The sequence below is a fragment of the Haematobia irritans genome, chromosome 4 (assembly GCF_050003625.1).
Source record: "Haematobia irritans isolate KBUSLIRL chromosome 4, ASM5000362v1, whole genome shotgun sequence".
Lineage (NCBI taxonomy): Eukaryota > Metazoa > Arthropoda > Insecta > Diptera > Muscidae > Haematobia > Haematobia irritans.
In genome coordinates, this window is record NC_134400.1 from 25103133 (window position 1) to 25130974 (window position 27842).

Genomic DNA, 27842 nt, shown 5'->3' on the forward strand with positions numbered 1-27842 from the left:
ACCCATTTTCAACGGGATTTTACTCCAATTTATTTTATATTACACACAAAGAAAATTTCATAAAAATTGAGCCAACGAAACTATTTCATTGATATAATGAAACATTTTCATTAATACAATGGAAATATTCGTTAATAGTACGAAATGTTACGTTGATTAACAGAAAATTCATCATATTAACGAAAAATTTCATTGTATTAACGAATATGTTTCATTGGCTCACTTTTAATGACACATTTCGTTAATATTACGAATCTTTTTCTATCAGTGTACACAGAAAAACGATTTAACATTATATCTAACTGTGTCGAATTTGAACCACATCGGTTCAGATTTATATAAATCGCAAATCTTTCGTATAAAGGGATTCTAGCGTTCCTTTTAGTCCATCAATATAAATACAAACCTACTTGATTTTTTATTTTTTTTCTTAAGAAGCCCATTAAAATTAATTTCCCGTTTTTACGACACTTGCTGATAACCCAATTTTTAGGTTATTCATGGTTAAGTATTCCGTTTTTTTGCAATAGCAACTTTGTGTCAAAGAAAAAGTTTTCTTTTTGTTTTTTTTTTTTTTTGCACAGAAAAAAGGATCACCATTTACCGTATTTCTCTCCTTGAGGCTAAGAAAAATCTACCTTAAGCTTGAAATCAATTTGCCATTATTTATCTGTGAATACAATCAAACCTCCAGTTGTCTTCTACTCGTTGAGAGCATAAGACTTCATAGCGACTGCAAGGTATGGAATAAATTTATTTGTTGTGAAAACTCTGATGGTCAGACATTTGACCATTTAAAAAAAACTTAAAGAAGCACAATGACTTCCCCTGCTCATTGTATATGTGTTTACGTTTCTTATTTCTTCATTCGAAAATCTTATTTTTTTGTTTGGAAGTACGCATATAGGAGTTTATATATAGGGATTGCCTTAGAGATTACTGGAAATTTTAAATATCTAAAAACTTTGAGGATAAACCAGCCGCAAATCGATCAGCCATATTTTCATATTAAGACAAGATTTCCTATAGAAATAAAATTTTCTACAAAATTAAAATTTTGACAAAAATTTCTATATATCGTAAATAAAATTTGGACAAAATTTTCCATAGAAATAACATTTTGAGAAAATTTTCTACAGAAATAAAATTTGGACAAAATTTTCCATAGAAATAAAATTTTGAGAAAATTTTCGATAGATATAAAATTTTGATAAAATTGTCTATCGAAATAACATTTTGAGAAAATTTTCGATAGAAATAAAATTTTGATAAAATTGTCTATCGAAATAAAATTTTGAAAAAATTTTCTATAGAAATAAAATTTTGACAAGATTTTCTATAGAAATAAAATTTTGAGAACTTTTTCACTAGGAAGAAAATTTTGAAATTTTTTTCCTTAGAAATATAATTTTGACAAGATTATCTATAGAAATACAATCTTGACAAAGTTTTCTATAGCAATAAAATTTTTACAAAATTTTCTATAGAAATACAATTTTGACAAAGTTTTCTCTGGAAATACAATTTTGACAACATTTGTCGTTTTGATTTCAGCTTAAAACGAAGTGTTCACTAATCTTCAAGACTAGCTTAAACTTCAGTTGAATGTTCCATGAAAACGAAATTTCGATAAACTTTTCTATAGAAATAAAATTTTTACAAAATTTTCTATAACAATAAAATTTTGAGAAAATGTTCTATAAAAAAATGTTAAAAAAAATCTATTGGAATACAATTCTGACAAGATTTTATATAGAAATACAATTTTGATAAAGTATTCTAATACAATAAAGTTTTGACAAAATTTTCTGTAGAAATAAAATTGTGACAAAATTATCTACAAAAATAAAATTTCGACAAAATTTTCTTTAGAAATAAAATTTCGACAAAATTTTCTATAGCAATAAAATTGTGACAAAATTATCTACAAAAATAAAATGTTGACAAGATTTTCTATAGAAATAAAATTTTGACAAAACTTTCTATAGAAATAAAATGTTGACAAAATTTTCTATAGAAATAAAATTTTGAGAACATTTTCTATAGCAAAACAATTTTAGAAAACTTTCTTAAGAAATAAATTTTAAGGAACATTTTCTATAGAAATAAAATTTTGAGAATATTGGCTAAAATCGTATTTCCCTCAAAATAGTTTAGATTTTCTTTAAATTTGTAAATTCTACTACAACTACGTGCAATTTGAACTTCGTGTGGCGCTAAAGACATTTTTATAATTTTTTAACTCCAATTTTTTTTTACAAAATATTTACTTATTTTTGTGATATCGGTATTTGGAAAAAATGTTTATTTAAAAATTTCTAAAATTAACTAAATATTTGTTTGTTTGTTTGAGTTTAGGTGAATGATTTTTTTAGTCGTGAGAGCTTTGTGAAAAAAAAAATTTAAGGAAATCAAATGAATGCTGTTATACTTTTTTTTATTTTCCCTGTACTATATTATTTTCTAGCTTAATGCTGGGGACATTTCTGAATGTTCCAAAACTTCTCTGTGGTGGTGGGAGCCACCGTGGTGCAATGGTTAGTATGCCCACCTTGCATACACAAGGTCGTGGGTTCGATTCCTGCTTCGACCGAACACCAAAAGTTTCTCAGCGGTGGATTATCCCACCTCAGTAATGCTGGTGACATTTCTGAGGGTTTCAAAGCTTCTCTAAGTGGTTTCACTGCAATGTGGAACGCCGTTCGGACTCGGGTATCGGGCAGCACTCAGTGATAAGAGAGAAGTTCACCAATGTGGTATCACAATGGACTGAATAGTCAAAGTGGGCCTGACACATCGGGCTGCCACGTAACCTAACCTAATGTGGAACGCCTTTCGAAATCGGCTATAAAAATGTGGTCCCTTGTCATTGAGATTAGCATGGGATCGGGCATCACTGAGTGAGTAAGAGAGAAGGTCACCACTGTGGTATGACAATGGACTGAATAGTCAAAGTGGGTCTGATACATAGGGTTTCCACCTACCCTAACCTAGCTTGATCACATTATCTACTCAAATCTATTTCATGGTCATAAATATGACCTCCTTAGGCCTGTTACACTGTATCCAAAATTTATATTAAAAAAGTATTGATTCTTATAGCAATACTAGCAAGGAAGACTTTTTTCAATTAGATACTATCGTAGTAATTGTTAAAAATAATAAATTTTAATACAAAAACAAGTAAGGAAAGTCTAAAGTCGGGCGGGGCCGACTATTTTATACCCTGCACCACTTTGTAGATCTAAATTTTCGATACCATATCACATCCGTCAAATGTGTTGGGGCCTATATATAAAGGTTTGTCCCAAATACATACATTTAAATATCACTCGATCTGGACAGAATTTGATAGACTTCTACAAAATCTATAGACTCAAAATTTAAGTTGGCTAATGCATTAGTGTGGAACACAATTTCAGTAAAAATCTATGGGAAACATTTAAATCTGAAGCAATTTTAAGGAAACTTCGCAAAATTTTATTTATGATTTATCGCTCAATATATATGTATTAGAAGTTTAGGAAAATTTGAATCATTTTTACAACTTTTCGACTAAGCAGTGGCGATTTAACAAGGAAACTGTTGGTATTTTGACCATTTTTGTCGAAATCTGAAAAACATATATATGGGAGCTATATCTAAATCTGAACCGATTTCAACCAAATTTGGCACGCATAGCTACAATGCTAGTTCTACTCCCTGTGCAAAATTTCAACTAAATCGGAGTTAAAAATTGGCCTCTGTGGTCATATGAGTGTAAACCGGGCGAAAGCTTTATATGGGAGATATATCCAAATCTGAACCGATTTCAAGCAAATTTGGCACGCATAGTTACAACGCTAATTCTACTCCCTATGCAAAATTTCAACTAAATCGGAGCAAAAAATTGGCCTCTGTGGGCAAATGAGTGTAAATCGGTCGAAAGCTATATATGGGAGCTATATCTAAATCTGAACCGATTTTGCTGATATTTTGCAAGTTTTTCGAGACTCATAAAATAATCGGATGTACGGAATTTGAGGAAGATCGGTTGATATACACGCCAATTATTACCTGATCGGTGAAAAATATATATGGCAGCTATATCTAAATCTGAACCGATTTTTTCCAAAATCAATAGGGATCGTCTTTGAGCCGAAACAGGACCCTATACCAAATTTTAGGACAATCGGACTAAAACTGCGAGCTGTACTTTGCACACAAAAATACATCAACAGACAGACAGACAGACAGACAGACGGACAGACAGACGGACAGACAGACAGACGGACATCGCTAAATCGACTCAGAATTTAATTCTAAGCCGATCCGTATACTAAAAGGTTGGTCTATGATTACTCCTTCTTGGCGTTACATACAAATGCACAAACTTATTATACCCTGTATCACAGTAGTGGTGAAGGGTATAAATATGGGAAACGTTTAAATCTGAAGCAATTTTAAGGAAACTTCGAAAAAGTTTATTTATGATTTATCGCTCGATATATATGTATTAGAAGTTTAGGAAAATTAGAGTCATTTTTACAACTTTTCGACTAAGCAGTGGCGATTTTACAAGGAAAATGTTGGTATTTTGACCATTTTTGTCGAAATCTGAAAAACATATATATGGGAGCTATATCTAAATCTGAACCGATTTCAACCAAATTTGGCACGCATAGCTACAATGCTAGTTCTACTCCCTGTGCAAAATTTCAACTAAATCGGAGTTAAAAATTGGCCTCTGTGGTCATATGAGTGTAAATCGGGCGAAAGCTTTATATGGGAGATATATCCAAATCTGAACCGATTTCAAGCAAATTTGGCACGCATAGTTACAACGCTAATTCTACTCCCTATGCAAAATTTCAACTAAATCGGAGCAAAAAATTGGCCTCTGTGGGCAAATGAGTGTAAATCGGTCGAAAGCTATATATGGGAGCTATATCTAAATCTGAACCGATTTTGCTGATATTTTGCAAGTTTTTCGAGACTCATAAAATAATCGGATGTACGGAATTTGAGGAAGATCGGTTAATATACACGCCAATTATGACCAGATCGGTGAAAAATATATATGGCAGCTATATCTAAATCTGAACCGATTTTTTCCAAAATCAATAGGGATCGTCTTTGAGCCGAAACAGGACCCTATACCAAATTTTAGGACAATCGGACTAAAACTGCGAGCTGTACTTTGCACACAAAAATACATCAACAGACAGACAGACAGACAGACAGACAGACGGACAGACAGACGGACATCGCTAAATCGACTCAGAATTTAATTCTAAGCCGATCCGTATACTAAAAGGTTGGTCTATGATTACTCCTTCTTGGCGTTACATACAAATGCACAAACTTATTATACCCTGTACCACAGTAGTGGTGAAGGGTATAATTAAATAAATTTCATTTAGCTTTTTTCTGGCTTATTTATATAAAATTTAGCTCTTTTCTTCCATATTGTTTGATGTTTGCTTCTCATAGTTGGCAACACTGATGCGAATTAAGAGAATGATAGCAAGGAGAGAATCTTTGGAAAAAGCGATTTTCGTGAGATGTATTCATATCCCCATTTGACATCACTCAAATTTCATTGGTCATTGGTGACATAGTTGGTAGCACTGATCTGAACTAAGCGTATAAGACCAAGGAGAGAATGCAGAAGAATCTCTAGAAATAGGGATATTCATTTACTCAAATCTCCATTGCCCATTGAAATCTCTAAGCGTCTGTGTTGATACTTTCGGTAACAACAACATCATATGGCTGAATGTTCTGGCCATTACGGGATATTTTACCTTTTTCTTTTAATGGTCTTAGCTCATTTGACATCATTCTATTAAAAGACAAGAAGACCTGTTTGTTTGTTTGTTTGTTGTCTTCTGGACATTGTGAGAACACCATTATGGCTCATTCATTCTGTGTTTTTTTCGTGCGCTATGAATTATTGGATGACTCTGTAACTGAGAGTACCTAAGTCTGCTATGACGTTGTCTTCGTTGGTTTTTTTTTGTTTGTTGTGTTGTCGTTGTTGTTGTGGGCTACCAAAATATAGGTCATTTCTACAAAATAAATGTGTGTAGAGATGCGTGTGTGTAAATGGAGAAAAACAAAAGTATGCCTCCTCTATAGACCAACCGCAAGAAAAGGCTAAAGCGAAAAGAGGTCATAACGCTTTAAAAGGCGTCATTGGCCAGTTTGACCATAGCTGTCAAAGACAAACCAGCTGCACTTGGCTACTTTTTGTGGCCTAACCACATTGGATACATCTGGTTGATGTATATGTGATCCAGTTATCAAACTTTAAAAACTTTCGGGATGGAAAACGAAGATAAAGAGGGCACTTGGAAATGACTAGGACCAGGATTTTATAGGTCTGGTTTGCAAAAACCAGTTTTCAAAAACCAATTTGGTCTCCGTATGGTTTTGTAGGTTTGAACTGAAATTGTTTCCTTCAAACTACGAATTTTTTTTTTAACAAAATAATGATGTCTAACAAATTTTCTTGAATTTGTCCAAAAATATTTATTTATTTTATATTTGTATTTATTTTATTTTGTTGGCCTATTGATAGAAATTGAATATTTTTCACAATAAATATAATTCAGCAAGCCGAATTTAAAGTTTTCCTGTGGAAACTCCTTATTCAGCAATTATGAGTAGGAGAAATGTTTGCTCAGCTTTGATGAATTAAAGTTTGCTCCAATCATTTTGGGCTGAATTTAAGTTTTCTTATAAAAATTCCCTCTTGAGCTATGCTGAACTAACATTTTCCTCTATAAGACCAGCTAGAAGCAGAGCAATTTCCTAGAAGACAGATTTTAAATTTCGTTTCTAGTATCCATATGCTGAATTTGGATCCCATTTTTGTCTATTCAACTATGCTGAATAAACAATTTCTTCTATAAAACCAGCTAGAAGCAGAGTAATTTTCTAGACTTTTTCAAGACAGAAAAATGAATTTGGACCCCATTTTAGCCAGGCTGAATTAAATTATAAAAAAAACGGAATAAACAAATGTTTTCTATTTGCTTATTGATTGAAATTATTCGACCACACCTAATTCAGTAAACCGGAATTTTAGTCTTTCTGTAGAAACCCTTTATTCAGCAACCCTTTATGATGCATTAAAGTTTTCGCTGTGCTCTCAGGTTGCATTTAATTCTTCTTATGGAAACACCCTATTTGGCTATGCTGAATTAACATTTTTATACCCTCCACCATAGGATGGGGGGTATATTAACTTTGCCATTCAGTTTGTAACACATCGAAATATTGCTCTAAGACCCCATATATATATTCTGGGTCGTGGTGAAATTCTGAGTCGATCTAAGCATGTCCGTCCGTCTGTTGAAATCACGCTAACTTCCGAACGAAACAAGCTATCGACTTGAAACTTGGCACAAGTAGTTGTTATTGATGTAGGTCAGATGGTATTGCAAATGGGCCATATCGGTTCACTTTTACGTATAGCCCCATATAAACGAACCCTCAGATTTGACTTACGGAGCCTCTAACAGAAGCATATTTCATCCGATCCGGCTGAAATTTGGAACATCGTGTTGGTATATTGTCTCTAACAACCATGCAAAAATTAGTCCACATCGGTCCATAATTATATATAGCCCCCATATAAACCGATCCCCAGATTTGGCTTGCGGAGCCTCAAAGAGAAGCAAATTTCATCCGATCTTGCTGAAATTTGGTACATAGTGTTGGTATATGGTCTCTAAAAACCATGCTAAAATTGCTCCATATCGGTCCATAATTATATATAGCCCCCATATAAACCGTTCTCCAGATTTGACCTCCGGAGCCTCTTGGAGGGGCAAAATTCATCCGATCCGGTTCAAATGTGGAACGTGGTGTTAGTATATGGTTTCTTATATACATGCAATAATTGGTCCACATCGGTTCACAATTATATATAGCCCCCATTTAAACCGTTCTCCAGATTTGACCTCCGGAGCCTCTTGGAGGAGCAAAATTCATCCGATCCGGTTCAAATGTGGAACGTGGTGTTAGTATATGGTTTCTTATATACATGCAAAAATTGGTCCACATCGGTTCACAATTATATATAGCCCCCATATAAACCGATTCCCAGATTTGCCTTGCGGAGCCTCTAAGAGAAGCTAATTTCATCCGATCCGGTTGAAATTTGGAACATGGTGTTAGTATATGGTCTCTAACAACCGTGCCAGAATTGATCCATATCGGTCCGTAATTACATATAGCCCCCATATAAAACGTTCTCCAGATTTGACCTCCGGAGCCTCTTGGAGGAGCAAAATTCATTCGATCCGGTTCAAATTTGGAACGTGGTATTAGTATATGGCCGCTAACAACCATACCAAAATTGGTCCATATCAATCTATAGTTATATATAGCCGATCCCCAATCACACAAAAATTGGTCCATATCGGTTCATAATCATGGTTGCCACTGGAGCCAAAAATAATCTACCAAAATTTTATGTCTATAGAAAATTTTGTCAAAATTTTATTTCTATAGAAAATTTTGTCAAAATTTTATTTCTATAGAAAATTTGTCAAAATTTTATTTCTATAGAAAATTTTGTTAAAATTTTATTTCTATAGACAATTTTGTTAAAATTTTATTTCTGTAGAAAATTTTGTAAAAATTTTATTTCTATAGAAAATTTTGATAAAATTTTATTTCTATAGAAAATTTTTGTTAAAATTTTATTTCTATAGAAAATTTTGTTAAAATTTTATTTCCGTAGAAAATTTTGTCAAGATTTTCTTTCTATAGAAAATTTTGGCAAAATTTTATTTTGTTAAAATTTTATTTCTATAGAATATTTTTTCAAAATTTTATGTCTATAAAAAATGTTGTCAAATTGAATTATATACGTATTTGATCGATCTGTTCTGATTTAATATATACCACGTATTGACTTACTTACAATTTAGAAGACGGTGTTAGGAGGTTTTAAGATACCTTGCCATCGGCAAGCGTTACCGCAACTCGAGTAATTCGATTGTTGATGGCAGTGTTTAGAAGAAGTTTCTACGCAATCCATGGTGGAGGGTACATAAGCTTCGGCCTGGCCGCACTTACGGCCGTATATACTTGTTATTTTTGATTTAATTTATTTTTGTAGACCTATTGATTGAAATAAATTTAACTAAATTTTTCTTACCGTGAATGTAATTTAGCAAGCCTGATTTATAGATTTTCTGTGGAAGCTAACATTTTTCACATTATTCAGCAGTAATGAATTTAAAAATTTTAGTGGATAAATTATAAAAATTATTGCTCAGCTATGTTGTATTGATTTAAAGTTTGCTCCATTCATTCAGTGTGAATTAAAATTTTTCTTAAAATTTTAAAATTTTCTATTCAGCTCTGCTGAGTTAAAGTTTACTCAATTCATACAGGCTGATATTCATTTTTGCTTACAAAACTCCCTATTCAGCTATGCTGAATTAACATTTTCCTCCATAATACCAGCAAGAGACAAAGAAATTTGTCAAAATTATTTTTCAATGCGACTTTTTTATACCCTCCATCATAGGATGGGGGTATATTAACTTTGTCATTCCGTTTGTAACACATCGAAATATTGCTCTAAGACCCCATAAAGTATATATATTCTGGGTCGTGGTGAAATTCTGAGTCGATCTAAGCATGTCCGTCCGTCCGTCCGTCTGTTGAAATCATGCTAACTTCCGAACGAAACAAGCTATCGACTTGAAACTTGGCACAAGTAGTTGTTATCGATGTAGGTCGGATGGTATTGAAAATGGGCCATATCGGTCCATTTTTACGTATAGCCCCCATATAAAGGGACCCTTAGATTTGGCTTGTGGAGCCTCTAACAGAAGCATATTTCATCCGATCCGGCTGAAATTTGGTATATGATGTTTGTATATGGTCTCTAACAACCATGCAAAAATTGGTCCACATCGGTCCATAATTATATAGCCCCCATATAAACCGATCCCCAGATTTGGCTTGCGGAGCCTAAAAGAGAAGCAAATTTCATCCGATCCGGCTGAAATTTGGTACATGGTGTTGGTATATGGTGTCTAACAACCGTGCAAAAATTGGTTCACATCGGTCCATAATTATATATAGCCCCCATATAAACCGATCCCCAGATTTAGCGTGCGAGCCTCAAAGAAAAGAAAATTTCATCCGATCCGGCTGAAATTTGTTACATGATGTTGGTATATGGTCTCTAACAACCATGCAAAAATTTGTCCACATCGGTCCATAATTATATATAGCGCCCACATAAACCGATCCCCAGATTTGGGTTGCGGAGCCTCAAAGAGAAGCAAATTTCATCCGATCCGCCTGAAATTTGGTACATGATATTGGTATATGTTCTCTAACAACCGTGCAAAAATTGGTCCACATCGGTTCATAATTATATATAGCCCCCATATAAACCGATCCCCAGATTTGGCTTGCGAAGTCTCCAAGAGAAGCAAATTTCATCCAATCATGTTGTTATTTGGAACATGGTGTTAGTATATGATCTTTAACAACCGTGGCAGAATTGGTCCATATCGGTCCATAATTATATATAGTCCCCATATAAAACGTTCTCCAGATTTGACCTCCGGAGCCTCTTGGAGGAGCAAAATTCATCCGATCCGGTTCAAATTAGGAACGTGGTGTTAGTATATGGTCGTTAACAACCATACCAAAATTTTTCCAATTGCACAAAAATTGGTCCATATCGGTTCATAATCATGGTTGCCACTAGAGCCAAAAATAATCTACCAAAATTTAATTTCTATAGAAAATTTTGTCAAAATTTTATTTCTAGAGAAAATTTTGTTAAAATTTTATTCGGTTCATAATAAAATTTTCATCATTGTCAAAATTTTATTTCTATAGAAAATTTTGTCAAAATTTTATTTCTACAGAAAATTTTGTTCAAATTTTATTCGGTTCATAATCATGGTTGCCACTCGAGCCAAAAATAATCTACCAAGATTTTATTTCTATAGAAAATTTTGTCAAAAGTTTATTTCTATAGAAAATATTGTTAAAATTTAATTTCTGTAGAAATTTTTGTCAAAATTTTCTTTCTATAGAAAATTTTGTCAAAATTTTTATTTCTATAGAAAATTTTATTTCTGTAGAAAATTTTGTTAAAATTTTATTTCTGTAGAAATTTTTGTAAAAATTTTATGTCTACTTTGTCAAAGTGAATTATATACGTATTGGATCGATCTTTTTTGATTTAATATATTCCACGTATGGACTTACATACAATTTAGAAGATGGTGTTAGGAGGTTTTAAGATATCTTGCCATCGGCAAGCGTTACCGCAACTTAAGTAATTCGATTCTGGATGGCAGTGTTTAGAAGAAGTTTCTACGCAATCCATGATGGAGGGTTCATAAGCTTCGGCCTGGCCGAACTTACGGCCGTATATACTTGTTTTCGTTTAGTTTCTTGTATCCCTATGCTGAATTAAATTAGAAACATATAAAGAATATTTTTTGCTTATTTAGTGAAATACTTAAACTAACACTATTCAGCAAATCTAATTTGTAGCTTTCCAATGGAAAGCTCTTCTTGAATTGAAAACTTTTAGCGGAAAAATGCTTACTCAGCTATAATGTATTAAAGTGCATTCCAATCATTAAACTGCATTCCAATACTCTTTACTCAGCCATGATGAATTAAAGTTTGCCCAGCTCTGATGAATTAAATTTTATATTTAGGCTGAATTTAATTTTTCTTATAGAAATTCCCTATTCCTCCCAATGCTAAATTAACATTTTCCTCTAAAAGACCACCTAAGGCAAAAAACAATTTGCTAGATTTTTTCAAGACATCTCTTCTAAATCATTGGTTTTTTATCTCTATGCTGAATTAAATTTATGTAGAAGAAAATTGTAATTTTGTTGGTCTAGCCGACCAACGAGTTCTTATTCATATTGTTTTTATTGTTTTCTAGTTTGTTTGTTTTTTGGTTTGTTCCAAATTTATCCGTTGTCTATGTTTTTTTTTCGAGCTTCAAGCAATTTTTTGTTTAACAATTTCAACATTACCCTAAGCGTTTTGAGGTTTTTTGTCATTATTTAGCTTTGAAAAAATTTGTTTGGACGCTTTTCTTTGTGTGACCGTTAGTTCATGTAGATTTTCATTGTCTTTTGGGGGTTTATGTGTGTTTTTTTTTTTGGCTTGTTGGTCTCTTAATTACCTGTGAAAACTCTTGTTAATGTTCACTTTCTTTATAGCCGGAAACTAAAACTGAAAGTTGAATTAAATTTATACTTTGAAAATTAAATGCCGATGTCTTTGTAGATATATAAGGTGTGAGTAAATTTACAGGAACTAAATACCCGTTTATGTATAAAGAGGCAATATCACTAATACTGATAAAAATTAAAATTTTAATATGTTTATGGACCTCAAATATTGCCAGATAAAAATCAAAATTTTAATATGTTTATGGACCTCAAATATTGCCAGATTTCCAATTAAAGGCTTATCTGATAAAATTTGCAGTGTTTAGATGGCGAACAAAGCAACTCTTGAGATCGGTCGATATTGATCGTACACCATAAAGGGTGATACGATCAAAATTTGGTCAATATAAACTTGACGTATTTCTTTCAATTTTGCATTTAAAAAACCTGAACACCCCTCATTTTGAAGGTGTGTGTGTAGAATGTTGCTCCTATTTTGATTTTGGAATTCACTCTTCAGTTGTCAAAATGCCGTCCAAGCAGGAAGAGTAGCGTATCAAAATTTTGCTCGCGCATCGCGAAAATCCGAGCTACTCGCACGCAAAGCTGGCAAAATCGCTAAAAGTTGCCAAATCAACCGTTACAAATGTAATTAAAGTGTTTGGGGAACGTTTGTCGACAGCCAGGAAGTCTAGATCGGGGGGAAATCGATAACCGGAAGCCGCTGAGACGACAAAGAGAGTTGCCGGTAGTTTCAAGCGAAACCCTAACCTCTCTCTCCGAGATGCCGCAAATAAGCTGGGTGTATCGTCTACAACCGTGCATCGAACCAAAAAAACGACCCGGACTATCGACTTACAAGAAGGTAGTGACTCCAAATCGCGATGATAAACAAAATACGACTGCCAAAGCGCGATCCCGGAGGCTGTACACGACGATGCTGACGAAGTTTGACTGCGTGGTAATGGACGACGAAACCTACGTCAAAGCCGACTACAAGCAGTTTCCGGGACAGGAGTTTTATACGGCAAAAGGAAGGGGAAAGGTAGCAGATATTTTCAAGCACATAAAACTGTCAAAGTTCGCAAAGAAATATCTGGTTTGGCAAGCCATCTGTGGCTTGAAAAGCAGTATTTTCATTGCTTCCGGGACTGTCAACCAAGAAATTTACGTGAAAGAGTGTTTGAATAAACGTCTGCTGCCTTTGCTGAAGAGACACGGTTGTTCCGTACTGTTTTGGCCGGATTTGGCATCTTGCCATTACGGTAAAAAGGCCATGGAGTGGTACGCCGCCAACAACGTGCAGATGGTTCCCAAGGACAAGAACCCTCCCAACACGCCAGAGCTCCGCCCAATTGATAAATACTGGGCTATTGTCAAGCGGAACCTAAAGAAGACCAAAAAAACTGCTAAGGACGAGCAGCAGTTCAAGGCAAACTGGCTTTCTGCGGCGAAGAAGGTGGACAAGGTGGCTGTACAAAATCTGATGGCAGGTGTCAAGCGTGAGGCCCGGCAATTCGGATTTGGAAAAGCGAAAGCCTAACTGAATATTTTTCCTGAATTTTATACTAATTGAACTTGAAAAATAAATTTAATTTGATTTTTTAAATAAACGATTTCACCGATTTATACGCGTTTTCCCTTGACCAAATTTTGACCGTATCACCCTTTATTCGGCGTACCGTTTGGTGGACCCAAGGTTAGGTTAGATGGCAGCCCGATGTATCAGGCTCACTTAGACTATTCAGTCCATTGTGATACCACATTGGTGAACTTCTCTTATCACTGAGTGCTGCCCGATTCCATGTTAAGGTCAATGACAAGGGACCTCCTTTTTATAGCAGAGTCCGAACGGCATTGCACATTGCAGTGAAACCAATTAGAGAAACTTTCAAATCCTCATAAATGTCACCAACATTACTGAGGTGGGATAACCCACTGCTGAAAAACTTTTTGGTGTTCGGTCGAAGCAGGAATCGAACCCACGACCTTGTGTATGCAAGGCGGGCATGCAACCCTTGCACCACTGTGGCTCCCTTACCAAAAATACCTCTAGATTTCCAATTTTATGCAAATCGTATAGAAATTACGATCGTATGGCTTCGAAAATGTTGGTGAACAGTATGGTTCAGGGTATAATGGATCTATAAATATGGAACCCATGGAAATGCACCCCTAAGCCCAAATGAAATAGGACCAAAAATAAAAATATATTTAAAAAAAATTAAAGTTATGTATTACAACAACACCAAATATTTTATGTTAAGTCATATAACATTATGAAAATAAACTCTAATATTTCCAAGTGGGGACTATTTTCACATACGCTTTTGTTTGCATTTACTCAATACTGAAAATAAGACCTTACTATTTTTGGTCGTTTTTCATACATTAGGTTGGTGCTCATATATATATTATGAATCATTACTTTTAAGTCATATAACATTATGAAAATAAACTCCAATATTTCCAAGTGGGGACTATTTTCACATTCGCTTTTGGTTTTAACACGGTTGTTTTTACTCAATATTGAAAATAAGACCCTAATATTATTGGTCGTTTTTCATACATTAGGTTGGAGCTCATATTTATTATGAATCATTACTTCTTACTTGGGGTTATTTTTCATTTAGATTTTTGGGCTCATTTTCATACGACCGGGTATGTCTCTATGAAAATAAGCAGCAACAATTATATGTGGGGGGGGGAAATTAAATTTTTGCCACTGTAAATATGGGCCCCATTGAAATTAGAACCAAAATCTAATTGAAGTAGAACCCTAAGAAATAAAAATAAAACCCAAATTTATTTTTTAGATTGGCCTTCCATTTCAAGTGGGGTCTATTTTCATATTCGCTTTGACACTGTTTTCTCATGGGGTTTTTACTCAATGGTGAAAATAAGCTCTTACTATTTTTGGGTCGATTTTCATGCTTCCATTACATTTTGTAGGGGCTCATATTTCTTATGAATCGTTGATACTTATTTGGGGTCCATTTTCTTTTGGAGTTTGGGGTTCATTTTCATACGGCCAGGTATAATACGATGCTATTATTATTGGTCACACGAAAATGAGCCCCCCCATTTTTAAATAAAGTAAAAATTATTTTGTGAATAATTTAATTTTAGTTTTGGGGTCCGTTTGCATTATAAAAATAAATATCATAATAAAATAAAGTGAAAATGAGCCCCAATTTTCGTTTTGGGATTGTGCTTAGTTTTTATGTGGGGTCTTAAATATGAACCCCATGAAAATGAGCCCCAAAACCTAAATGGATCGCAGGAAAATGAGCCCGAAAACCCACACGACCACAAAAGTGGGGAGACGTTTTATAATAAATATGAGCCCTGTGAAAATTACCACCAAACAAATTAATTGAAATAAAATTAAAAAAAAAAAAAAAAACTAAAGTTAAAATTTTCAATTTTGATTTAAAAGAACTGAGCCCTGACAAAAATGAAACCTAACTGCTTTTAAACTTTGAGCTCTCTGAATATGCGCCCCTATGAAAATAAGCCCCAAAACCTAAATGAAGTGGGACCCGAAAAAATCATATGGTAAACACAACACCAAATTTTTACGTTTTTTTTTTTTTTGTGGAGTAACTTCGTTTTATTTTTAGGCCCAGTTTGCATTATAAAAATAGATACCAATAGTTCAAGAGAAAATGAACCACAATTTTCGGTTTGGGATTGCGCTTCGTTTTCATGTGGGGTCTTGAATATGGGCCCCATGAAAATGAGTCCCAAACCTAAATGAGTAAGATCCAAAAAAATTACACGGAGAACGACAACACAATTTGTTGTAGTTTTTTTTTTAATGGTACATAAACTTTTTGGTTTCCATTACATTATGAAAGTAGATCACAGTTTATATTTTGTTGGGATTCATTTTCATGGGACCTAAATGAGTAGACCCCAAAAAAATTAAATGGAAAACAAAAGGACCTATTTTTTTTAGTTTTTTTTTAAGGTTAAAATTATCTTTTAGGTTTCCATTGCATTATGAAAATAAACCGCAATCTTTCAAATGAAAATTAACCCCAATTTGATTTTTGAGATTTTCACTTTTTCTTTGGCATCAAATGTTTTTTTTCGGGTTGCCGTCCTCGACCTGGGTTTGAGACTTCTCTCCTATGGACATAGTTCAAAGGGGGTAAATGTAAATATAAGGGCACAACAAAAAATAAAAAAGTCCTTCATAAAACATCTATTTTATTCTTTCTTCACAAGAATTTGTTTTGAGGTTTTATATAAAAATCGTTCGGTTTAAGCGGAGACCTCATGACAAAAAAAATAAATAATAAAATCAAATGTCAATAAAATTTTCATATCCCTCACAACAAGATAAAGGGAATTACTTTTCTCTCCATCTCATCACATTTCACCACTGGAAAATTACTTTCAATTCGCGCTAACCCTTACACACATCCGTATTAAAATTTTACTCTCGATTGTGTTGCCATTATTCATGCTTAATTGACTTCTATGAGTATCAAGATACAAGTACGAGTATCTGTGAGTTTAATGACTTTCGATTCGATCGAATTTGCATCAATCAAAATGGCCACGTATTAATTGCATTTATTGACAAATGTATCAAAAAAGTAAGCGCTCCGATACTTTTTTGAGTATCGGTTTTATGTATCTTCAAAGGGTGATACTTGAAGTTTGAATTGATTGTGGTTTAATTGCCATTGAGTGGTGAATGACATCAACTTCACAAAATGATTGGGTGAATGTTCCATAGCAGAGCAGAGGAGTGCATTGGATAGAATATCAGACATGTGATACTAAGGCAATGTAGTGGTTAACTCGATTTGTTACTCGTAACGTAAGGCAATTGGTATCAAAAAACAGAAATCAATTTTGCAGTTATATTAAATACTCTAGAAATTCTCTTTCATATATAAAAATAAATACGTATAAAGCTAGCTGAACTAACTTCTCGAGGGTATAGGAGATGCGGTATAAAATTTTATTTCTATTTTGTCAACATTCTATTTTTATAGAAAATTTTGTCAAAATTTTATTTCTATAGAAAATTTGGTCAAAATTTCGTTTCTATAGAACATTTATTTCTATAGAAAATTTGGTCAAAATTTCATTTTTAAAGAAAATATGGTCAAACATTTATTTCTATAGAAAATGTTGTCAAAATTTTATTTCTATAGAATTTTTTTTTTAATTTTATTTCTATAGAAAATTTTATCAAAATTTTATTTTTAAAGAAAATTTGGTAAAAAATTTATTTATATAGAAATTTGTGCCAAGATTTTATTTCAATAGACCATTTTGTCCAAATTTCATTTTTTTAGAGAAAATTTTGTCAAAATTTTATTTCTAAGAATTATTTTTCACAGTTTCGGCTATAGGTCGATTAAAAACTCTGAACTCTGTTTTACACAGTACAGTGTAAAACAGAATGTGAAGCTGTGCACACCAGAACAAATCCTTGAAAACGGTTTTGACGAAGTCAACCGAAATATTGGAAATAAAAATAAAAGAAAAAACATCATATCTATGTTTTTAATCGACCTATAGCCGAAACTATGAAAAGTAATTCTTAAAGATAAATAAAAAGGTCAACGATAATCATCCAGAAATAAAATTTTATTTCTATAAAAAATTTTGTCAAAATTTTATTTCTATAGAAAATTTTGTCAACGTTTTATTTTTATAGAAAATTTTGGCAACATTTTGATTCTATGGAAAATTTTGATTCTATAGAATATTTTTCCAAGTTTTATTTCTATAGACAATTTTGTCAAAATTGTGTCAAAATTTTATTTCTATAGGAATTTGTTTTTCTGTAGATTTTTTTTTCAATTTTTTTTTGTTTCTATTGAAAATTTTGTCAAAATTTTGTTTCTATAGAAAATTTTGCAAAAATTTTATTTCTATAGGAATTTGTTTTTCTGCAGATTTTTTTTTCAATTTTTTTTTGTTTCTATAGAAAATTTTGCAAAAATTTTATTTCTACAGAAAATTTTGTCAAAAATTTCATTTCCACAGAAAATTTTGTCAAAAATTTTATTTCTATAGAAAATTTTGTCAAAATTTTATTTCTATAGAAAATTTTGTCAAAATTTCATTTCTATAGAAAATTTGGTCAAAAATTTATTTCTATAGAAAATTTTGTCAACATTTTATTTCTAAAGAAAATTTTGTCAAAATTGTATTTCTATAGAAAATTTTATCAAAATTTTATTTTTAAAGAAAATTTGGTCAAAAATTTATTTCTATAGAAAATTTTGTCAAAATTTTATTTCTATAGAAAATTTTGTCAAAATTTTATTTCTATGGAAAATTTTGTCAAAATTTTATCTCTATAAAAGATTTTTTCAAAATTTCATTTCTATAGAAAATTTGGTCAAAAATTTATTCCTATAGAAAATTTTGTCAAGATTTTATTTCAATAGAACATTTAGTCAAAATTTGAATTCTATAGAAAATTTTGTCAAAATTTTATTTCTATCGAAAATTTTGTCAAAATTTTATTTCTATAGAAAATTTTATCAAAATTTTATTTTTAAAGAAAATTTGGCCAACAATTTATTTATATAGCAATTTTCGCCAAAATTTTATTTCTATAGAAAATTTTGTCAAAATTTTATTTCTATAGAAAATTTTGTCAAAATTTTATTTTTAAAGAAAATTTTGGCAACATTTTGATTCTATAGAAAATCTTGATTCTATAGAACATTTTCCAAGTTTTATTTCTATAGACAATTTTGTCAAAATTGTGCCAAAATTTTATTTCTATAGGATTTTTTTCTGTAGATTTTTTTCAATTTTTTTGTTTCTATAAAAAATTTTGTAAAAAATTCATTTCTGTAGAAAATTTGGTCAAAAATTTATTTATAAAGCAATTTTTGCCAAGATTTGATTTCTATAGAAAATTTTGTCAAAAATTTCATTTCTATAGAAAATTTTGTCAAAAATTTTATTTCTATAGAAAATTTTGTCAAAATCTTATTTCTATAGAAAATTTTGTCAAAATTTCATTTCTATAGAAAATTTGGTCAAAAATTTATTTCTATAGAAAATTTTGTCAACATTTTATTTCTATAGAAAATTGTATCAACATTTTATTTTTAAAGAAAATTTGGTCAAAAATTTATTTCTATAGAAAATTTTGTCAAAATTTTATTTCTATAGAAAATTTTGTCAAAATTGCATTTCTATAGAAATTTTTGTCAAGATTTTATTTCAATAGAACATTTTTTCAAAATTTGATTTCTATAGAAAATTTTGTCAAAATTTTATTTCTATTGAAAATTTTGTGAAAATTTTATTTCTATAGAAAATTTTATCAAAATTTTATTTTTAAAGAAAATTTGGCCAACTATTTATTTATATAGCAATTTTTGCCAATATTTTATTTCTATAGAACATTTTGTCAAAATTTTATTTCTATAGAAAATTTTGTCAAAATTTTATTTCTATAGAAAATTTTGTCAAAATTTTATTTCTATAGAAAATTTTGTCAAAATTTTATTTCTATAGAAAATTTTGTTAAAATTTTATTTCTATAGAAATTTTTGTCAAAATTTTATTTTTATAGAAAATTTTATTTCTATAGAAAAATTTTTCAAAATTTTATTTCTATAGAAAATTTTGTCAAAATTTTATTTCTATAGAAAATTTTATCAAAATTTTATTTTTAAAGAAAATTTGGTCAAAAATTTATTTCTATAGAAAATTTTGTCAAAATTTTATTTCTATAGAAAATTTGGTCAAAAATTTATCTCTATAAAAGATTTTTTCAAAATTTCATTTCTATAGAAAATTTGGTCAAAAATTTATTTCTATAGAAATTTTTGTCAAGATTTTATTTCAATAGAACATTTTGTCAAAATTTGATTTCTATAGAAAATTTTGTCAAAATTTGATTTCTATTGAAAATTTTGTCAAAATTTTATTTCTATAGAAAATTTTATCAAAATTTTATTTTTAAAGAAAATTTGGCCAACAATTTATTTATATAGCAATTTTTGCCAATATTTTATTTCTATAGACCATTTTGTCAAAATTTTATTTTGTCAAATTTGCATTTCTATAGAAATTTTTGTCAAGATTTTATTTCAATAAAACCTTTTGTCAAAATTTGATTTCTATAGAAAATTTTGTCAAAATTATATTTCTATTGAAAATTTTGTCAAAATTTTATTTCTATAGAAAATTTTATCAAAATTTTATTTTTAAAGAAAATTTGGCCAACTATTTATATAGCAATTTTTGCCAATATTTTATTTCTATAGAACATTTTTTCAAAATTTTATTTCTATAGAAAATTTTGTCAAAATTTTATTTCTATAGAAATTTTTGTCAAAATTTTATTTTTATAGAAAATTTTGTCAAAATTTTATTTCTATAGAAAATTTTGTCAAAATTTTATTTCTATAGAAATTTTTGTCAAAATTTTATTTTTATAGAAAATTTTGTCAAAATTTTATTTCTATAGAAAATTTTGTCAAAATTTTATTTCTATAGAAAATTTTGTCAAAATTTTATTTCTAAAGAAAATTTTGTCAACATTTTATTTCTATAGAAAATTTTGTCAACATTTTATTTCTATAGAAAATTTTGTCAAAATTTTATTTCTATAGAAAATTTTATCAAAATTTTATTTTTAAAGAAAATTTGGTCAAAAATTTATTTCTATAGAAAATTTTGTCAAAATTTTATTTCTATAGAAAATTTGGTCAAAAATTTATCTCTATAAAAGATTTTTTCAAAATTTCATTTCTATAGAAAATTTGATCAAAAATTTATTTCTATAGAAATTTTTGTCAAGATTTTATTTCAATAGAACATTTTGTCAAAATTTGATTTCTATAGAAAATTTTGTCAAAATTTTATTTCTATTGAAAATTTTGTCAAAATTTTATTTCTATAGAAAATTTTATCAAAATTTTATTTTTAAAGAAAATTTGGCCAACTATTTATTTATATAGCAATTTTTGCCAATATTTTATTTCTATAGAACATTTTTTCAAAATTTTATTTCTATAGAAAATTTTGTCAAAATTTTATTTCTATAGAAAATTTTGTCAAAATTTTATTTCTATAGACATTTTTGGCAAAATTTTATTTTTATAGAAAATTTTGTCAAAATTTTATTTCTATAGAAAATTTTGTCAAAATTTTATTTCTATAGAAAATTTTGTCAACATTTTATTTCTATAGAAAATTTTGTCAAAATTTTATTTCTATAGAAAATTTTATCAAAATTTTATTTTTAAAGAAAATTTTGTCAAAAATTTATTTCTATAGAAAATGTTGCCAAAATTTTATTTCTATAGAAAATTTGGTCAAAAATTTATCTCTATAAAAGAGTTTTTCAAAATTTCATTTCTATAGAAAATTTGGTCAAAAATTTATTTCTATAGACATTTTTGTCAAGATTTTATTTCAATAGAACATTTTGTCAAAATTTGATTTCTATAGAAAATTTTGTCAAAATTTTATTTCTATTGAAAATTTTGTCAAAATTTTATTTCTATAGAAAATTTTATCAAAATTTTATTTTTAAAGAAAATTTGGCCAACAATTTATTTATATAGCAATTTTTGCCAATATTTTATTTCTATAGACCATTTTGTCAAAATTTTATTTCTATAGAAAATTTTGTCAAATTTGCATTTCTATAGAAAATTTTGTCAAAATTTTAGTTCTATTGAAAATTTTGTCAAAATTTTATTTCTATAGAAAATTTTATCAAAATTTTATTTTTAAAGAAAATTTGGTCAAAAATTTATTTCTATAGAAAATTTTGTCAAAATTTTATTTCTATAGAAAATTTTGTCAACATTTTATTTCTATAGAAAATTGTATCAACATTTTATTTTTAAAGAAAATTTGGTCAAAAATTTATTTCTATAGAAAATTTTGTCAAAATTTTATTTCTATAGAAAATTTTGTCAAAATTGCATTTCTATAGAAATTTTTGTCAAGATTTTATTTCAATAGAACATTTTTTCAAAATTTGATTTCTATAGAAAATTTTGTCAAAATTTTATTTCTATTGAAAATTTTGTGAAAATTTTATTTCTATAGAAAATTTTATCAAAATTTTATTTTTAAAGAAAATTTGGCCAACTATTTATTAATATAGCAATTTTTGCCAATATTTTATTTCTATAGAACATTTTGTCAAAATTTTATTTCTATAGAAAATTTTGTCAAAATTTTATTTCTATAGAAAATTTTGTCAAAATTTTATTTCTATAGAAAATTTTGTCAAAATTTTATTTCTATAGAAAATTTTGTTAAAATTTTATTTCTATAGAAATTTTTGTCAAAATTTTATTTTTATAGAAATTTTTATTTCTATAGAAAAATTTTTCAAAATTTTATTTCTATAGAAAATTTTGTCAAAATTTTATTTCTATAGAAAATTTTATCAAAATTTTATTTTTAAAGAAAATTTGGTCAAAAATTTATTTCTATAGAAAATTTTGTCAAAATTTTATTTCTATAGAAAATTTGGTCAAAAATTTATCTCTATAAAAGATTTTTTCAAAATTTCATTTCTATAGAAAATTTGGTCAAAAATTTATTTCTATAGAAATTTTTGTCAAGATTTTATTTCAATAGAACATTTTGTCAAAATTTGATTTCTATAGAAAATTTTGTCAAAATTTGATTTCTATTGAAAATTTTGTCAAAATTTTATTTCTATAGAAAATTTTATCAAAATTTTATTTTTAAAGAAAATTTGGCCAACAATTTATTTATATAGCAATTTTTGCCAATATTTTATTTCTATAGACCATTTTGTCAAAATTTTATTTTGTCAAATTTGCATTTCTATAGAAATTTTTGTCAAGATTTTATTTCAATAAAACCTTTTGTCAAAATTTGATTTCTATAGAAAATTTTGTCAAAATTATATTTCTATTGAAAATTTTGTCAAAATTTTATTTCTATAGAAAATTTTATCAAAATTTTTTTTTTAAAGAAAATTTGGCCAACTATTTATATAGCAATTTTTGCCAATATTTTATTTCTATAGAACATTTTTTCAAAATTTTATTTCTATAGAAAATTTTGTCAAAATTTTATTTCTATAGAAAATTTTGTCAAAATTTTATTTCTATAGAAATTTTTGTCAAAATTTTATTTTTATAGAAAATTTTGTCAAAATTTTATTTCTATAGAAAATTTTGTCAAAATTTTATCTCTATAGAAATTTTTGTCAAAATTTTATTTTTATAGAAAATTTTGTCAAAATTTTATTTCTATAGAAAATTTTGTCAAAATTTTATTTCTATAGAAAATTTTGTCAAAATTTTATTTCTAAAGAAAATTTTGTCAACATTTTATTTCTATAGAAAATTTTGTCAACATTTTATTTCTATAGAAAATTTTGTCAAAATTTTATTTCTATAGAAAATTTTATCAAAATTTTATTTTTAAAGAAAATTTGGTCAAAAATTTATTTCTATAGAAAATTTTGTCAAAATTTTATTTCTATAGAAAATTTGGTCAAAAATTTATCTCTATAAAAGATTTTTTCAAAATTTCATTTCTATAGAAAATTTGATCAAAAATTTATTTCTATAGAAATTTTTGTCAAGATTTTATTTCAATAGAACATTTTGTCAAAATTTGATTTCTATAGAAAATTTTGTCAAAATTTTATTTCTATTGAAAATTTTGTCAAAATTTTATTTCTATAGAAAATTTTATCAAAATTTTATTTTTAAAGAAAATTTGGCCAACTATTTATTTATATAGCAATTTTTGCCAATATTTTATTTCTATAGAACATTTTTTCAAAATTTTATTTCTATAGAAAATTTTGTCAAAATTTTATTTCTATAGAAAATTTTGTCAAAATTTTATTTCTATAGACATTTTTGGCAAAATTTTATTTTTATAGAAAATTTTGTCAAAATTTTATTTCTATAGAAAATTTTGTCAAAATTTTATTTCTATAGAAAATTTTGTCAACATTTTATTTCTATAGAAAATTTTGTCAAAATTTTATTTCTATAGAAAATTTTATCAAAATTTTATTTTTAAAGAAAATTTTGTCAAAAATTTATTTCTATAGAAAATGTTGTCAAAATTTTATTTCTATAGAAAATTTGGTCAAAAATTTATCTCTATAAAAGAGTTTTTCAAAATTTCATTTCTATAGAAAATTTGGTCAAAAATTTATTTCTATAGACATTTTTGTCAAGATTTTATTTCAATAGAACATTTTGTCAAAATTTGATTTCTATAGAAAATTTTGTCAAAATTTTATTTCTACTGAAAATTTTGTCAAAATTTTATTTCTATAGAAAATTTTATCAAAATTTTATTTTTAAAGAAAATTTGGCCAACAATTTATTTATATAGCAATTTTTGCCAATATTTTATTTCTATAGACCATTTTGTCAAAATTTTATTTCTATAGAAAATTTTGTCAAATTTGCATTTCTATAGAAAATTTTGTCAAAATTTTAGTTCTATTGAAAATTTTGTCAAAATTTTATTTCTATAGAAAATTTTATCAAAATTTTATTTTTAAAGAAAATTTGGCCAACAATTTATTTATATAGCAATTTTTGCCAAAATTTTATTTCTATAGAAAATTTTGTCAAAATTTTATTTCTATAGAAAATTTTGTCAAAATTTTATTTCTATTGAAAATTTTGTCAAAATTTTATTTCTATAGAAAATTTTATCAAAATTTTATTTTTAAAGAAAATTTGGCCAACAATTTATTTATATAGCAATTTTTGCCAAAATTTTATTTCTATAGAAATTTTGTCAAAATTTTATTTCTATAGAAAATTTTGTCAAAATTTTATTTTTATAGAAAATTTTAGCAACATTCTATAGAAAATTTTGATTCTATAGAACATTTTTCCAAGTTTTATTTCTATAGACAATTTTGTCAAAATTGTGCCAAAATTTTATTTCTATACACTGTTAGAAAAATATGTTTTTCATATGTTCCGATATAAACAAAATGTGTTTCGGGCACGATTTTAAACCACAATATATTTAAGTGCGAACATGTAATGTTCCTGAACTAACACTAAATGTTTGGGACATCTATGTTAATATGTTAGAATATATTATGTTTGGGGCATGAATGTTTCATAAAAATCATATGTGTGAATACAAACATATATAAATTTACAAATTTCGACTAAACATACATATGTTGTGATATTTTATTCAAAGCGACAGAGAGAGTATAGAGAGAAATAGTGATGGAAACCGGGAGAGTTGACGAAAGATATCAATATAACACAGCAAAAGAGTCAAAAGAGAACAATTTCTGTGAAACCGCTTGTATGTTGTTTCGGAAAACTGTTTTATGATAAGGCCAAAAATTTGATATGTTTAAGTCTAAATATTATTTAATTTGAATAAAGAGAATATACATTCTGAACCAAGAGAATAGACATTTGAAAAACAAACAGCTTATGTTTTCGCCTTGAGAGCAGCATTTTATGTATGTAGACATGTGTTTTGTTTATCATTTTGGCATTATGGGCACAATTTTTTTCTTGGTTCGTTAAAAGAAATCAGGGGTCTTCATAAAAATAACGAAAGGCCACTATACTCTTTTTAGAGTTGGGACAGTAAACTGAAATAAGGAGGAAATAGTGAAAAATTACACAGTAAAATGTAAAAAAAACAAACTTTAGTTCCTCTTTATTAAAAAGTAGTCCACGAGGAGTTGACGGACACCATCAAATATAAAAGCGGGCATTAAGTTCGAGTTTTACAGCTAAAACAATTTAAAAAGTTTATTTTCTTTAAAATGAATTATTAAAGAAAAATAAAAGGCATTTTAGAGCGATGGTGTTAAATGCTAGTAAAAAACTGTTCACTCCTAAATAAATTTATGTTTATATTATAAAATTATGTATGTATGTTTATACTCGACTCCACGTTCTTCTTTTGTTAGTTTTTGAATTCCTTCCAAATTTTAAAGTTTTGTACAAAAACAGTTTTTTATTACAAGATTGTTATTTTTGCAATAAAAAATAATATTTTATCCAAAAATCAGTCAATTTCGTTTATATCAAGCACTGTTACTGACTATAAATCTTTAATAACGCACATTTCGAAGTTTCATTTAAAAAAAATTAATATAGTATAAATATAAATGTGTAAATTAAAAAAAAAAAAAAAACAAAAAAAAAAAATGTTCGGTCGGAGCAGGGATTGAACCCACGACCCTTTGCATGCAAGGCAGACATGCTAACCACTGCTCCACGTGGCAAACAAATGTATGTTTCTGTTAAATAATGTTATGTTTGCATAGGCTCGTGGGCGCTGCAAACTATGCTATATAAATGTAACTTAAAACGATAATTATCTACTGGTGACTATAACAGCTACGTAGCCCAGTGGATAGTGTGTTGGCTTACAAACTGTATGGTCCTCGGTTCGATTCTCCGTGCAGGCGAAAGGTAAAATTTAAAAAATTTATAAAAGTGAATAATTTCTTCAACATTATTTGTATTACAGAGAAAGGTGCCAATAACTAAAAAAATTCGTGGAAGTGAAAATTACGAGTATGTTAGGGAATGAGCACAATCGTGTTTGGGAAAAATTCTTCCAAGCATATAATATTTTTGGCTCCAAATGCTTCCAAACATATAATATGTTCACATAAAACAAACATATTAATGTTTCGGCAGTATGCAATAATATATGTGCTTCCTGCAAAATATGTTTGGAACATATGTTAAAGAAGCGATTTTTTTTGAGGGTGTAGGAATTTTTTTTTCTGTAGATTTTGATTGTTTCAATTAATTTTTTAATTAAAAATTTAAAAAAAAAATTTAACTGACTTCCCTGAGGTGAATTGAATCAGTTTGTTGTTTATTTAAAAATTTAATATTTTTAATTATTAACTAATAGTTTAAATCAATTTTTTAATTGAAAATTGGAAATATTTCACCCTATTCCTTATCTTAAAATTAATTCTCTTTTTATTTATTTATTTTTTCAGAAAACAGCTATGGAATCATTTATAACGGAAATCAAACAAATTCGTATACCTAGACCAAAATTTGAACCTCGATTGGCCACCACATCAAATGGTTATGGAAATATGGCTAGACCGCCTACACCGCCAAAGGATTATGATGATGGAGAAGCAATGACCTCACAATTGCATAACCGAAGCTGTCGTGAGGGTGGAAATGATTATCGATTTTCCGAAAATAAAAAATGAAAATACAAGACTTCAGAAGGGCATAATAATCCCAAGTTTCGTTTAATGGAAAGCATAGGGAAATTAGCTTTCGATATTAAAACAAAAATTATGTATTAAGTTTGATGTATTTCTATACACGTAGAAAAGGATTATGATTACCCCAAAAAAGTTCCAAGAGCCTAATGATACTTTTTCAAGGAAACATATAACATGTTTATTGCAATCATATTATTTTTATTAGAAATTATATATCTGATTTCGGCAAGCATGTTATGTTTGGTGGGAAAAAATATGGTTTATGTTTCCCGTGACAATATAATATTTTGCTCCTAAAACATTTTTTGAGTGATCATATTCCTTCTTTGGGTGTATTTATATTACTAATGTGTTCGTACAAATGAAAAATCTCTTTAGTTAATAAGTGTTTCCATTGTAGTTGTAGTAAACAAATAAAAATAAACTAAATAAAAAATTATATGATTTAATATCAA

The 27842-nt window shown here is 28.3% G+C and overlaps 1 protein-coding gene across 2 annotated transcripts in view; it reads left to right on the top strand.

The window, feature by feature from the left end:
* The window catches only part of LOC142233840 (uncharacterized), a 55348-nt gene extending 27506 nt beyond the window's left edge, over positions 1-27842 (top strand). For both annotated transcript variants that reach the window (XM_075304902.1, XM_075304901.1), the window contains exon 2: positions 27145-27842. In XM_075304902.1, the coding sequence (XP_075161017.1) occupies positions 27154-27369 (216 nt within the window). In that variant the 5' untranslated portion in view covers positions 27145-27153 and the 3' untranslated portion in view covers positions 27370-27842. The remainder of the gene's footprint in view (positions 1-27144) is intronic.